This window comes from Artemia sp. Qi Xiang Cuo, chromosome 14, assembly GCF_049724085.1.
Source record: "Artemia sp. Qi Xiang Cuo chromosome 14, ASM4972408v1, whole genome shotgun sequence".
Classification (NCBI taxonomy): domain Eukaryota; kingdom Metazoa; phylum Arthropoda; class Branchiopoda; order Anostraca; family Artemiidae; genus Artemia; species Artemia sp. Qi Xiang Cuo.
The window spans coordinates 46,786,680-46,803,119 of NC_142807.1; the positions used below are offsets into that span (position 1 = coordinate 46,786,680).

Genomic DNA, 16,440 nt, shown 5'->3' on the forward strand with positions numbered 1-16,440 from the left:
GCGAAACTATAAAGCCTTAAAAAAAATAAAAAGATTTAAAGAATCATTTTCTTTTTCCCTGAAAAGACTATGTCAATATAAAACGAACAGAAATTAATTAAAAAGTCTTTTTCCACAAAGTAAGTTTTTCAAAGAAAAGTAAAGAACCCCATTAAACCAAATCAGCAAAAATAAAATAAAAAAACCTACCAAGGGTGAAACTACCACAAATCAGCATCGATAAATAAATAAAACTCAAAACGAGCAGAAATTAACACGAGTAGGGCTCAAAACCCCTATGCCATTCCAAAGCCAGAACATAATTTGCACTTTACTGGAAAAAAAACAAATGAATGTGCATTGTCAGTTTAATATACACATATTAATATTTAGTAATCAAAATATTAATATTATTTGATTTATTAAAGTTATAAAAGTAAAAACATTCATATTTCACCCGTGGTAGTTTCACCCTTGGTAGATTTTTTTATTTTATTTTTGATCATTTTTGATTTAATGGGATTCTTTACTTTTCTTTAAAAAACTTACTTTGTGGACAAAGTTTTTTCAATTAATTATATATATAATGGCAATATTATTCCAATCTTGCCCTGTTTTAGAAATTTTCTTACAGGCAATTTATGACCTGAGCAAGGATATCAAAAACAAAAAAGAATTCAAAACCAACATGAAAACCTAAACTGAGAAAGAAATCAAATGTTCGGGAAAGGAATTAAGATTCAAGCTGATTAAAGTGTTCTTAATCTCTAAAAACTGTCTTAATACCTCATGACAGTGTGGCAAATTATGGTAGTCTTAGGAATTTAGGTTAAATCCTGCCTGGTTCAAGAGAATGTTGTTTGTATCTGTTGACCTAAATAATCTTGTCTAGCCACTCTGCAAATTTTCCTTCAAAAATAACAGTGGCATGTTGTTTAATTTTGTTTGAAAAGGGTAGACAAAAGCAAAAGTCAGGAGACATACTGGTATGGATTTCAAAATATTGCTTCTTAATGAATCCAGATAAGCCATACTTTCAGCTTTTTCCCTTTTCATTTAGTTTGAGGTTTTTCAGTTATGATAAAGAAGACAATAGCCCCCCCCCCAAAAAAAAACAAAACAAAAACAAAGCACGTTAAGTTACATATAGTGCGTTAGACAAAAGTTTTTAAGAGTCGGCTGTGAAACAAAGCCACAAGTTCTTCTTGTCTCTCCCTATGTTTTTACTTTTATAAAAAATGGAACAGCACACTATTGTGAAATACTAATATGATGTCCATATTACTTCTCTTTGTACTCCAATATGACATCATACCTGACTACAATTACTACTAACAACTCATAGCAGCACCAAACCACATGACATTCGGAAGTGATTGTTTCTCAAAACGTAATCATAACAAGGGAACGAAAGTTAGACCAGCTTACATACAGCTTTATTAATTTATTTAAACAAATGGCATTTAACATATATCCTAATCATACTACATTCCAAGAGCATTGAGGGTAAACTACGACAGTATACGGTGATATATTTAAGAATATTCAACCAATTTGACCCCAAAGCAGAAAACCCAGGTACAAAAGCAATAAGACACACATATAGTGATGCAATATATAGTGATACAATGTGATATATAATTAAGGTACAGTAATAATCCCTAAAAAAAGTTCAAACAAGATATTCGCACACCCATGTTTAGCGTAAAAGACGCAACTCCATAGACAATAAACTTCAGATGGAATGAAAATTTTACAGTTCGGCTATCCTTTTATTTTGTTTATCATATCACCTGCATATTAGTTATTTTTCACTGTAAGGGTTATTGAAATAACATTTTAACTTAATCTTCGGATTCCTCCTCCCCTGTAAATAAGCTGCAATGCTGACGTAGAATCTAATATGACATCTGCAAGTTTAATTTTTTTTTACTCTGAAGTTTAAATTTTATCCTTAAACAAGCCTTAGTTCATCTTGGTTATATTTCATTTTTCAAAAAGAAGAAGTGTATTTTTTTTTCTTTGAAACACAGGATTATTATTTATACTCTTCTTTTTGTTAACAGGTTCAACGTCAGAAACTAGTCACGAGTTAGACGGTTTCAGGAACCGCATTTCCAATCCACTATTTTAAGGTCACCTTAATGACATTTAATTAAGCCCGCACCATTTCAAAACCGCTTTTATCGTCAAGTCTCGTTTTAACTGGATCATTAAGCGTCATAAGGACTTCACACCTTAGGAAGCTTATACACAAATTGGGAGGATCCGATTTTTCCTTGTCATAACTTATGTACAAGAGAATTAGAAGCGACCTAGCCTTTTCTACATTTATTAGTCTCCTTATTAGTAGATGTGCCAAGATTAGAAGAGGCTAACCCCAACTCTCTTTTGGAACCAGTAGGATTTCTTGACCTGTAGCAGACAATTACTTCAATAATAAGAAAAATAAGAACAATAACACAGTGTTTTACTCTCGTTATTACCGTTATTAGCCTTATTTTTGTTCTTCTTCATTTTTGAAGGATCCTTTTACCCTTAATGCCCAATTAACACTACAAACCATACCAATTGAGACAGGGCTTAGTTGGAGCTTATTCTTATGAACAGTGCGAGTTTAAATTAGCCGATAGTAGCTTAGCTTTCCCACAAAGAATAAATTAACTTTAATACCTTTTTTGAGATGTCTTTATTCAGTCTGTACTTATGGAAAACTAACTTTGAAACACGGCATTTTCTTAAGAATAAACTCGATTGACGATTCAACTGCCCTCGTGAGCGTAAATAATACAGCCTCCCCCCTCCTCCCTTGAATTTCAAATATTTTCTCAGTATTCAGTAATTAGAATCAGATTCACAAGGAAGAACCCGAATGACAATGAGATGGATCTAAAAAATACCCGAAATGATATAAAATAAAACTGATCCCCTTCGCAGATGCACCTTAACTTAGGAACGACACCTTCACGCTCGATAAAATAAGAATTGTTTCAAGACCCCAGGAAACTAAAAATGACAGAATGTGAAATGCGCCTTTTATGCTGCGGTAGGCACAATAGACAAAGACCAAAATAAATTGACAACTCAGGATTTGGACACAATTGCGTAATCATATTAATGAAATGAAGGTGAGAATATTTTTTCAAATATCTTAAAAACTAAAAAATTCGGTGAACCTGGATACACAGAAAGCATTCAATACTTATAGTTCAAGAATCTGATTTAAAAAACAACGTTTATCCACAAACAAATAAACCTTATAAAAATGAAGGGAACAAAATAAGCAAAGAAATTAAAACAAACGAAACACAAACTAAACTTTAGATTTAGCTAGAATTGCAATTTAATCACGATTCAGGATTTTTTTACGAACTACAAAATTTAATTCAAAGTTCAGAAATTATTAAGTCAAAAACTAAATTAAACATAGCTTGAAAGACAGATACAAAATATTGGTAGATCATGCTCTAAGGGCAATCACATATTCGTATTAATTAAAAGTTACAATCATCTCAGATTTCTTTTTAAATGCAACTAGACGCAGATATCAGTACATACTAGCAATGAAAGGATCAATAGACTAAAAAAAGACAACTGAAACAAAAAATTAAGTTGAAAATAAGTTTAAAGTTGAAAACTGATGAAAGATTGTGATAGAATCTGAATCATTTTTAACTTTTAAATTAAATTAAATTAAACTTAGATTAAAATAGAAAGTAACAAAAGAAATTCATAGACAAAAAAAGGAAAGAATTAATTTTTCAAAAATAGCTAAGCTTTGTCCATTCCGCTATCTCCGAAAAATTAGCAACTCTATAAATGTTTTATATACATATGATTTTATAAGACAAAAAGGCAGTCATGCCTTCACAGTTAATTCACATAACCTACACAGTTAATTACTCATAAAGAAATTATTTAACATATATCTGCTTTATTTAGCTGCATTTCCTAAATAAATTTAAAGTAACCAAGTAAAATGTGACTTGCAAACCATGAATGGTTCCAACCGCCTAACCCCCCACCCCCCTGGATACGGCCTTGCTGGGAAGTAGAAACTAAACAAAATTGGATTTTTGGCACCGTAAAATCTTCTATAAGAACTAAAAAGAACTAACACAACATAAAATACCCGTGACACTAGTATCACAAGCAATATGGTGCCACAAAAACGTGGCTTATTAGTTTCCATGATTTTCATATGGTATTAAATCTTACATGAGAATGTAGAAATAAATGTCGTTACCAGTAATTAGATACAAAAAATTGATGACAGATTAAAGCTAGAAGGATTTAAAGTAACAAGCATTAGTTTTCAAAACGCTCTTCTGTTTCTCTCTATTGTGACTTAAATGTCAAAGTGATCTTGTGTAACAACCTTTTTCATTGTAAAATAAGCATTTACTTCAGTAAGGTCCAAAAACGTATTCTGAAATACGATTTTACCAATTAAAAATGAGCCTGAAACCCCTTAAACCGTTGTAAATGAACATACGACATTCTATTTATTAGCACCAAAAACCTTAGTGGCTAACGCATTTCAATATATATAGAAAAAAAAACCTGAATTCCGAACTACATAAACAAATAAATTTAAAGACATTGTTCCTATGGGCATTACCCAACCCAATCACCCTTTCCAGCTTTTGTATCCACAAAAAAAAATTTTCAGTTGATATAACATCCACCTTTTCTCCAATTATAAACCACCTCAGAAACATTTCCTCTTGATCCTTTTAAGTTCTTACAAGAACCGCAAGAATGAATTGAATCAGCGCCGTCACCACACATTAGCACAAACTAAAGCTAGATATGTTGACTAGATACTTGATTTTTGTGGTAAGTTATTCACTTTTAGTTTTCACAATTCTCTCAGTTCAAAGTTAATGTAAGTTGAATGTTTTCGACACCGTCCGAGTGAAAATATACTAAAAAAACTTGGAAGGTGAAGACAAAGTTATCGTTTGGCTGCAAAATAGAGTTCCAGAATAAAGAAAAAATACAATCCCGCCACCGTCTTATATCCCAACAATACAGCCAAAACATAAAATATTACCCCACCCCTTTTTAGGTTGTATGCATGGTTTCTTGAGCCAAAAAGGGAGCCTAAATGGTTAAAGCGAGTGAACAGGTGATAGACGTCTATTTCCATAAATTTCAATTTTTATAATGCAAAGGTTGTCCAAATTCATCAAAGATAGGCATCATTTATAGAGGTAAGGGACAGAGATAGATACTTCAAAGGAGCTTCCAGGGACATATTTTAGATTCTAGTTTCAATTCATTTAAGTTTCATTCCCTTAGTTCACCTCACTTTCGAATGTTCACATTGTTAAGAGGAAGTTTGATAACAATCTTAAGCAAGAATTCTTCTGAATTTAATATTATTAAAAATAAAATGATAAATCCATTATATTCAGCAATTTCTATTGATTGAATTTTTATAGAGTTGCTTCCAGTGGAGATTGGGAGGAGTTTTAAATAGGTTCTTATAATAAAAAATGGTACTTGACCTTTTTTTCTTTTTTTTTAATCCCATAGTCCCATTCCCATTAAAACTGGATGTTTGCCTTAATGCTACTGATATTACTTTGAAGACAAAATAGTTTACGATGGGGAAATTCGCGCGATTAGACCACTTCTTCGTTGAAAAAAGTATGGAGTTCAAAACAGGCTTTAAGAAGAAAAATAGGTATATTCTCTTTCCACTATCGACTTCAATTCACTGTCACAGAAAACCAAGTATGGATCTCACAACTTTCCAATGAGTACGGGAGTGCGATTTTTAACTTGCCAGGTATGACAGCCAAAGTGCACCAATTTCTATTATTTCATCCCCCCCACCCAAGACTTAACATAGAAAGAAAACAAAAGGATAAAATGAGCTTTAAAAACAGACGCTCGGAATTGGGATTTTGAAAAATAGACTAATCTATACAATTTGAAATTAATTTCTCTAGTCAAACATCTTATTAGTATCTCTTGCGAAATAAAGGGATAAATTCTTTGTTGACAGCAAAATTTAACCAATCAGTTCAGCTGTGTTTTGTTTATGGTGCATTATTCACAGCTTTGAACTAACAAACTTGTCACTGCAAATTGGACCTGTACATATTTACTGTTTCAAAAGTACATGGTTCAATTTTAAATTGTAAGCTCGGCAGTGTGCATTTCCAAAAGGAAAGTTTTCCTTTTTGACTGCATTAGCTTTATTACTGAGACCAAGAGAGGCAATATCCAGAATAAAATCCTTTTAAAATTTCATACCTTTGAGAGTTCAAGCCCAAAGAGATTCGCCTCTCTTTCTTCTTTGTAGAAATACTTCCCATTTTATGGATTAATACTTTTTAGTTGAAATACTATTTTTATTATGTTCAATATAATTCGTCCATTCTTGATTTTTTCTTTGAAGTTGTTCCCGAAACAAATTTATTAGCGCATGCCTGTTCTATTTCACGTTGCAATATCTGATGCGGATTCTACACCTTTTTTCAAATATTTCATAAGCAAGGATCAATTGATGAGGTTAAATTGATTTCAGAAGATACAGTAAAAAAGATAATACAATTTCAAAAATTATTTTTACTAAAAACTGATGGTACGAGACAAAAAGAAAAAAAACGAGGGTAGTCCCATCTGAGCCAAGAGCTATGAGTGCTCCACCAAACAAAGAATTTGTCACGAGACTTGAACCGCTTTCTCAGATAAACAAGTCAAAACTTCTCCTCAGACGCCATTCGTTAAAGACGTCTGAATGATACTATATGAAATGTTTTTATCGTTTTCGAAAGTATTGTAAGTACCCCATAGTTCAATAATTCACTAAACACCGAGATCACTACTTTAAAAAATCACAGCTGAAAAAAGTTCTTCAATCAGAAATATCTCCATTCTTAATTCCCTTCATATCCTTGGTGTTTAGCAATTGATGAAGCTCCTGAAAAAAAAAAGAAAAAAGAAAAGTCAAGAAAAAAAAAATCAGCTGTTGTTCATAAGAATGAGGTTTTTTTTACCTTGCGAAAGTCAAGTCTATATAATAGCAATGTAAAAGTGCTCTTCTAGGACTCTGATATACTCTGATGTTAATTTATGATTTGTAAATTTTTGTCTGAAAACAACCAAGCGACTTCATACAAAGAGTAACTAAAGCGACCCTGCTGCAAAATCCTATTAGAAATCAACATCTTTTTTGGATTAGCCTTGCCATTTCTTTCCATTGTCATCAGTATTCAGAAATCAAAGAAATACCAATTCCTTGTTTATTTTCCATTTATGACCAAATGGTATGACAAGACTATAATTTTCAATGCAATACGATCAGATTTATAGTCCAACAGATCAAATCCATCATAACTACACAAGATAAATTTGGCTCTATGATAAAGTATAGCTAGTGATAATAGCGAGGAGAGGGAGAACCAACAGCAGCTAATACCCACTGCAGTGATGAACCAGAATATGGTCTTATTATAGACGTATTATTCCAAATAATAGTCTTTATCTGAAAAATACATTAGGAAAAAAGAAAGGATGAAGTTACAACCATTGTTCAGCAATTTTATCAAATTAACAAACATGCATGTATTTTTTTTCTATAAGGTACTAGTAATGAACAAGAGCACGGTCAATCCTACAAAATGCGTCCATCATTGTAAAAAGAATTAAGAAAATTGGTATAAACATCAAGAATCCTTAAACTATCTAATGACATAACATTTATATCTTTTTGCTACAACTCGAACAATTTGATGGTTAAAATCCTTTTTGTCTCTCAAGGCAACTTGCAAAAAATGTTGGAAATAATTCAACACCCTCTATCTAACTTTTAAATCTGAAACCCACGCTCAGATTGAGAAACCGACACATTCATAAGCAAAATAATTCTAAAAAATGAGAACTATTCCAGGATTTACTTTCCACATGGACACATCTTCTTCTTTAAGACTTTACTTTAAAAGCAAAAATTTAAGATATTTTAAGAGATTCAGCCTGCCCTACCTTCATCTAATTGTCCCAATCGGAGCGTGTCATCACAGCTATTACAGACTAAACTGCTAGGCCCCCGGCATTACCATAAAAGGGAGCAACTTCCCTGCGAAGGTAGTCAAAGTTTAATACAATAAGCAAGAAAAATACCTATAGGTTACCGTTTTCAGGCTAACACCTATTGCCAATAACTGTCCTGAGTATATCAGGGCGCTGAAACCCAGTATTCTGGTATCCCTTATCTCTAGAAATACCATGATCAACCCTGGGGATCACACGCAGAAGGCTGAATGAATTGACTCTAAAAATATTCTCTAATGTGTCCCAGGCTAATGAAAAAATTACTCAAAATGTGTAAGAAAAACTCGCATTTAAAATCTCAAGTAATTGTAATATAAGAACTGACTAAAAGACTTGAGAAACAATAAAACATAAGGCTGTCCTCCTTCATAGACCAAGAGGATGCAATCCATCAGCAAAGGGTAAATAAATTATATCTTTTGAACTCATTTCAATCAATTTTATTAACACGCTCAGAAAAAGGACAACTACTTTTATCTGACACTCAAATGGTTGTCCCCTGACACCCAACAATAACTAAGTGTATTTTGAGGCGTTTGCAGAACAGTTTACTAATACATACATGTTATTCATCCATACCGCCAAAGATGCACAGTCACGTGTAAAACTCTCCTATTTGAAATTTTCCCTACATTACTAATCTCAAGAATCCAATCGATATAAACCTGAATAAAGGACGCATACCTCACTTAGAAATAATCCCAGATTACGTGACAGATAATATTTCTTTGGTATGGAACATTCCTTCATTAAAATGCTTATTAATAAAGCTTAACTTATTTGACTTAAGTCCTGTCCAACCTTTGTATCTATATAGGAGCTGAGGCTTCTTCTATTAGTTCAATACATTTAGGGGAGTGGCTGGTGGAGGCTACAGGTCTAGAAACTATCAGTTTATTTCTTCCGATATCACCCTTAGGGGTATAATTCCGTGTATCTGTCCCTCGAAGGTGATTTTGGCAGCTGGTTGGATATCATTGGTAGAATGGGCAAGCCAGCGGCACTACTGATTTTTGATCCGGTCCACGATGGCTCAGGAGCAGCAGATGACTTTAACAAAATTTTCATTTGATATACAGTATAATTAGGTGATTCCTGCAAAGCCGCTAAGCCATTTAGTTTCCAATAAGGAAATTCTTAGCTCATTATCAGCCTTTATTGACCAAGTTATCTTTAAGTATAGAGCAGTCAGAATTATTCGAGAGTTAAAGACTATAAAGAGTCAGAACTTCAAAGAAGTCGATAGTTCCTTCCTTTCCGAATTGGTAGTATGCCCTTGAAGCTGGAGCTCAAAAAGATTAATGAAAACTATTTTCTTAAAAAAAAATTTTTTTTAAGCCTAGAAAGGAAGTCAAGGGAGTAAGGTGATCTTATCCCTTAATGACATACCTTGCTTACAAACATCTAAAAATTGCTTACAACAAATATGTCTTATTTCTATTCAATGCATGGCTCCACTAGTGTAATCGTTACCTGAAAATCAGGTTTACTCAGGTCGGTACACAAAATACCAAACTAAACACGGTAGAGAAAATAATCTGTTTCCACTAAATACGCTAGTATACTGAAATGGACAGATCGAGCCAAATCACATTGCTCCAGCCTGTCTATCTCACCCATTTCCTTGGGGAAAGTATTGAAGGCTGGTAAGGAAAGATGAATTTAAAAATAAACTTACCTTTAACCTATTTTCGACCTGTGGGACAACTGCCAGCTGCTGTTCAAGCTTGTTCATTTCTTCCTTGAGGGTTAGTCGGGTATTGGAGTCTAATGGCTCCAAGCTCCACCCCCCTTCACCATCAAATTGCAATACATGAGTATGAAATTTCCTATAGATAAATAGTATATTATTTATACACTATTAAATTAGCTATTCTATAAATACCAGATAGTTTTATATATGAAACTTGTACATTAAAAAAGAACTAATATAGAATTCATGAAAATATCCTCTAGTTTTGGTTTGCCGCATCTTTGGCTATGACCTGCAATATTTCTACCATGTACTGGTCAGAAGCCTCCCTCCGGGGAAAATAATGAATATCGGCTGACAAAGGCCCTTTTCTTTTGCTATCTCCCAAGGCCGCAACTGATGCAAATAAGTGTTAATTTTTCAGACATAGGTTTCATGATGGCAAAACAGGAGCTTATTTAATGTTGGGTGGTCGTAGAAACTTGGCAAAAGAATTATTTGACTGGAAATTGAAATTTCAAAAGTCAGGAGTGAATACAGGGCATCCCCCACCTCGCTCGACACCTTTTATGATATGCGTCCCTCCACCATAGCTATAACCAGGGCGTCGAATAAAAATTTTGAGATAGCTATGTTGCTGAAGATAGTCAAAAAGTCCAATAAATATATACCTACAGCGATAATATAGCTCTCAGATCCCAGGAGCGAGGAGGGGATGCAGCAATAAAAAAACGAGTTGCCAATTGTTTATTAAAGGGGTAACACATTTTTTGTTTGGGCGGGAGGTGTGTTGGGAAATCAAAAATGGGTTGAGACACCTTTTTGTCGCTGATCTGTTGGATATTTACAGCCGTAAAGAAACCTAATTTGCAAGAAGAACCTGCAAGAGGATTAAAAGAAACTCTTAATGTACAAACAATTGTTTCGGAGTGCAGTCCCATCCCCCCAAAAATGGGCTAAAATAGGGCCATAGTCTTTGCCTTTTTCCTTATCCGCTCAAAACCTTAGATCCTCAAATTACTAGGGTAATGGGACCCAAAATAAAAGGAAAAATAGAATAAAAATGGTCTCCTCACAAACAGGACCAGACTACGGGCCGAAAGACTAGCAAAAAACTTTTCCCTTGACAACTTCGTGTGGATGTGGTGATAGTAGTAACTTGGGAGGGAGCTCAATTGATAGGAAAGTGGAAGTTCTATTGTTATTTTTAATTGCCGAAAGTGATTGATGGGCAACCACCCTCCCTTCACCTATTCTCTTTTGTTATCACACGACACAATATTTTGCCGCAAAAACAATATTTTTATTATCTTGCAACACATAGTGCCTTTTGAATTACTACAAACAGGAGTAGGGGTACTGTCCTCCCACCTCTATACAGACATTACAGTTTTTACACGGACATTACAACTAGGGTGAATAATTGTAAATGTTACGAAAGGCTTATTAACAATTGATAAAAACGAGGAGACTAGGAAAAGTAGCCATTATTTACTTAGTTGATATTTTTCTTTTTTTTGTATTTAGGAGCGGTCTTACGTGAATTAGCTGGAAAAATTATGAATAGACTGCCACGTCGGCTTATAGTGTAAAAACGTTGAAGTTAACCGATTTTGTTTTTATTTATTTAGCCCTTCCCCTATTTGCAGTTTTCTAATGAGCTATTTGATCAAGGCCTCTCTTAATGTGAGGGAAGCTGCCACTCGCTGTTTCCTCCTCAGCCCTCGATTTTTAGATTCAAAATTAATATGCGTTAAATAAAGCCTTGATAATGTAAATCGTTCCTGAAAAAACACCGCCTTAAAACCTTTTTATGGGAGGAGAATGGTTAGAAATAACGAAATGAATATTCAATGTCAACATTTTAGCGATTTTCAATGGTCGTTTTTTGACCAGACTGTTTTATAAGAACTTGCTTTTCATCCCCCACCTTCTGTGCAAGTAAGTATATGAATGTGATCTTTGATAGGTCATTAAAATTACATCAACAATGAGAGAAGAGTCGTCATCCCAAAGCGCCCATATTCAAGGCTTAGTCCAAAAATACCCCTTAGGAAAAAGGGACCTTAAAGAGCCCTTTCCTCCATATTTATTTGGACAATTTATAAAGAGTTAGAGAATTTGAGCCTTAAAATGAACCTTTTGAGGCTTTACTGACCCTTCTCCTCTCTTAGAATGATCTTCTAAACCATCTTCCTAAGAGGTGATGGGCAACTATAAACTGTTTTATGTAATTTTACGAAGCCCATTTAAATCAATTTGTTTAAATGAAGCGTAAAAATCTAATCTAATTTGCCGTTAATTTTCCGTAAAAAAACTTTATGCATCATTGTGAACGAATACACCACCAATCAGGTTTGCTGAGAAGCTGAATAAAATTTAAAAATGAGAAGCTGAATAAAAATCTTTTTGATAATTCGAAACGCTACTTTCCTATGGTGTGATCTGTTTTATTATTGAAATAGGGCAGTAAAACTTACGGTATTACTTCTAATGAACCCTTTACTTTATATTACTACTGGTTCGATGTAACCACTCCTAGAAATAAAGACTAAAAAAAAACTTTCGAACAAATAAATACACTTCCGTGACTATATGAAATGAAAAATTTTACATTTTCTTAGATAGAGCCTTGAAGTCTTTACAACGAGGTTCTCTGATTTTTTGAACTTGATGCAATTATTTCCACCTAAATCATTTCTAATATTAGGTGAGTTTTCTCTGGCTAATATGTTTGGATGGCTGACTTGAAACTTTATGAACTTTACTTATTGCAATCACCATAAGAAGCCAGTTCTTTCTAAGTATTAAATAAAAAAAACAAGTTTTTTAAACTGAAAGTAAGGAGCGACATTAAAACTTAAAACGAACAGAAATTATTCTGTATATGAAAGGGGCTGTCCCCTCCTCAACGCCTCGCTCTTTACGCTAAAGTTTTTTATTGTTTTAAAAAATAAAGTTGTGAGACAGAGTCAAACTTTAGCGTAAAGAGCGAGGCGTTGAGGAGGGGACAGCCCCTTTCATATACGGAATAATTTCTGTTCGTTTTAAGTTTTAATGTCGCTCCTTACTTTCAGTTTAAAAAACTTGTTTTTTTTATTTAATTTCTGATCGTTTTTTAGTTAATGCAGCTTTTATTTGTATAAAAATTTTACTTTTCTTTTGCTAAATGGATGTCTTTACAAATTAACTTACGTAACTAACTTCTATATTCGTATATTTTTCTTCTGGCAAAAAATACAAAGTTGCAGATTTTTGCAGATATGAGCTTGAAACCTATGTAATAGGGTTTTCTGATACGCTGAATCTGACGGTGTGATTTTCATTAAAATTCTTTCACTTGTAGGGGATGTTTCCCCCTCTTTAAAAAATCGAGTAAATTTTCTCAGGCTCGTAGCCTTTGATGAGTAATACTAAACTGAATAAAATTTATATATTTAGGATCAGCATTATAAACGCATTCTTTTGATGCATTTATTGACATCAAAATTTCGTTTTTAAAAGTTTCGATTACTATTGAGCCGTATCGCTTGTTTTTTTATTGTTTTTTTTATTACGTATATGTTATTACTTATATGAAGGGGTTCTCCCCTTAGTCAATACCACGCTCTTTACGTTAAAAGTTAAAAAAATTTTGATTCAGAAACCCCTGAATCACAAAGGCCGTTTAATTAGAATAGATAGCTCTTTTGAAAGCACTAAAAAAAAACTGTAGCGTAAAGAGCGAGGTACTGACTTGGGGGAGAACCCCCTCACATACGTTATAATTTCTGTTCGTTTTAAGTTCTAATATTCCTTCTTACATTTCAGTTGAAAAAACTTGTTTTTTTTTATTTAATTTCTGATCGTTTCTTAAATAATGCTTGGAAATCCGGCGCCCCCTTCATAGAAATGTCCCTTACCCCAAAGAAACATCCTCCACGGAAATATTCTCCAGAGTAACCCCTCCTCTAGCCCCCCTCCCGTCCAGAAAAAATCCTTCCTGAAAATGGTTGTATACTTCCCAATAACCAATAAATAATGCTGGCAAGTCCGGTGCCCCCTTCATGGCAAATTCCCTTCCCCCATAAAAACTTCTTTCATGATCAGATCCTCCAACATAACCACCGACCCATCCATCCCTCCCACAACCAGAAAAAAAACCTCCTGAAAACTTCTGTATACTTCCCAATAACCAATACTATATGTTAACATTGGGTAAAGTTCATAACTTTTAGCCCTCCCTCTGGGAACGTCGGGGGATTACGTCATCCTAAAAGACATATTTATCATATTTTCGACCATGCTGAACAAAATGGCCATCTCAAAATTTTGATCGAGTGACTTTGGGAAAAAAATGAGCGTGGGAGGGGGCCTAGTTGCCCTCCATTTTTTTGGTCACTTAAAAAGGGCACTAGAACTTTTAATTTACGTGCCAATGAGCCCGCCCACGATATTCTAGGACCACTGGGTCGATACGATCACCCCTGGGAAAAAAAAAAAAAAAACAAACAAACAAACAAACAAACAAACAAATAAACACGCATCCGTGATCTTTCTTCTGGCAAAAAATGTAAAATTCCACATTTTTGAAGATAGGAGCTTGAAACCTCTACAGTAGGGTTTTCTGATACGCTAAATATGATGATCTGATTTTGATCAAGGTTCTATAGCTTTTAGGGGGTCTTTCTCCCTTTTTTTGAAAATCAGCCAAATTTTCTCAGGCGGGTAGCTATTGATGGGTAGCACTAAACTTGATGAAAATTATATATTTGAAATCAGAATTGAAATCTGATTCTTTTGATATATCTATTGGTATCAATAACCCGTTTTCTAGAGTTTCGGTTACCATTGAGCCGGGTCGCTCCTTACTTACAGTTCGTTACCACGAACTGTTTGATATTATTGTCATAATACCTTTCTATAGAGCTTCGGCTACTACTGGACAAGTCGCTCTTTACTTACAGCCCGCTACCACAAACTATTCTACACATATAAAAATTATAAAGACTTGCAGTTATATTCTAGTTTTTTTCTTTATTAATTAAACATTAATTTTGTACTGTCAATAAATACGACTGATTGATAAATATCAAGCCCCCCCCCAAAAAAAAAATACATGGGAAATACACAATTACACTACACTACTAATACTAACGACTCACTGCAGCGTCTAGCCATCTGAGGCCAACAGAGCTCCGCACGGTCCTCCTCCACCCCTATCTATTCAAAACGTCACTCTCTACCCCATCCCATGAAGTTCCAATTTAATTGTGATTTTTTCCCACTCTATCTGGGGACGATTCTTATCTTCGTTTTCATAGAAACTTATTCAATGCGTTAAAACATACCGTCCCGTGACTATTCTACTTTCTAAATCTTCATTTGCATCCACCATCTTTATTAATAATACTACCCAGCTAACCAAAACTATCAACTTGATCGATTTTTTTGTTACCTAACATCCTCTTCACCTTCATTTATTCATTTCTAACACCAGTTTGAAGGGGTGATGGGATGGAATTATTTTCCTTTTTTCCTCCTTTACTAAGAAGGCTAAGTCTAACCGACTTAACCTTCTTAGCGTTAACTTTCACAACTTATTTTTTTATCCTTAAGCTGCTTTAAGTTCAGTTGTTAAGGATTGTCTGCTCAATAGGATTATTTTTTACACCGAATCTAAAAAATTTATTTTAAACTAATATTTTCAGGGAACAGGTGAATTGGAGCCTATCTTTTTATTCAGCACTAATAATTACAAGAAATATCACTTAAGAATTGTATTTTATCAGCAAAGTCAAACTATAAATTTTCAAAAAACAAGGCAAAAAAAACCATTAAATTTACAGTCGTTCCTCAGTTTTGTATCAGTCATCTCTACGCCATTTTTCATTTTAATGAAACTCAGTTTCAAGTCTAGTCAGGGTACCTCTATTAACGGAAATTCCATTAAAAATAGTAAATATTAATTAGCATAAACAAAGATGAATTAATCAGGTCACCAATTGACACACTTAATAAACAAAATTAATCTCTAGCAAACTTACACATGATGTTTATATTTTCTGAATCCTCTTTATGCATGTCATGATCAAACGTAATTGTTTGTAGGGTATATGGGGAAGGAATTCCTCCATAGTCCTCAATCCCCCTCATTTGATGAAAGAAGTTGTCAAACAGAAAAAATGCATTAGTCATTGACTGCTTGAGTATGTAAATTAGAATACTTTCAGTTTGCAAGTGTACATTTCTAGTTTTCCGTGGATTGCCCTGGCTCCAAAATTGAACAATAATTACGTCATTAGTCCTTATTTGAAATTTTTTGAAAAGAAAATTTTTTTCGTCAATGAAAATGAAATTTTTGATGAAATTCACGAATGTTTTTCTTATGAATGAAAAAAAATTTAAAATGAAATTGAAATGGCATTATTAAAAAAAAAGTAGAGAACATGCTGAAATACAAATGTGTATCTTTCAAATTGACTTACAGCTTAATCACAAATGGCTTATTAGGTCTTTTTTACACTTGGTTGAACATCAAAACAGATTGTAAAAATCGAATGTTTCATTTGACATGTATTCGTTAAAAGATATTCTTTTTCTAGCGGCAAGATTTTCTAGAGAATGCAAAGCCTATAGAAAAAAGCCTCCCTTAAACCTAACAACCACCTTTTAAGCATAACATGTTTAGGTAACGTTTCATTTCAAAGCTCTTAACGACA

At 33.7% G+C, this 16,440-nt stretch overlaps 1 protein-coding gene across 1 annotated transcript in view; it reads right to left on the reverse strand.

The window, feature by feature from the left end:
- Positions 1–1,393: 1,393 nt before the first annotated feature.
- The window catches only part of LOC148944531 (ATP-binding cassette sub-family D member 2-like), an 83,000-nt gene continuing 67,953 nt past the window's right edge, over positions 1,394–16,440 (reverse strand). The window contains exons 9-10 of the mRNA XM_089100537.1: positions 9,725–9,875; positions 1,394–6,916 (exon numbers count right to left, since the gene is read on the reverse strand). Coding sequence (XP_088956663.1) covers positions 6,851–6,916; positions 9,725–9,875 — 217 coding nt within the window. The 3' untranslated portion in view covers positions 1,394–6,850. The remainder of the gene's footprint in view (positions 6,917–9,724; positions 9,876–16,440) is intronic.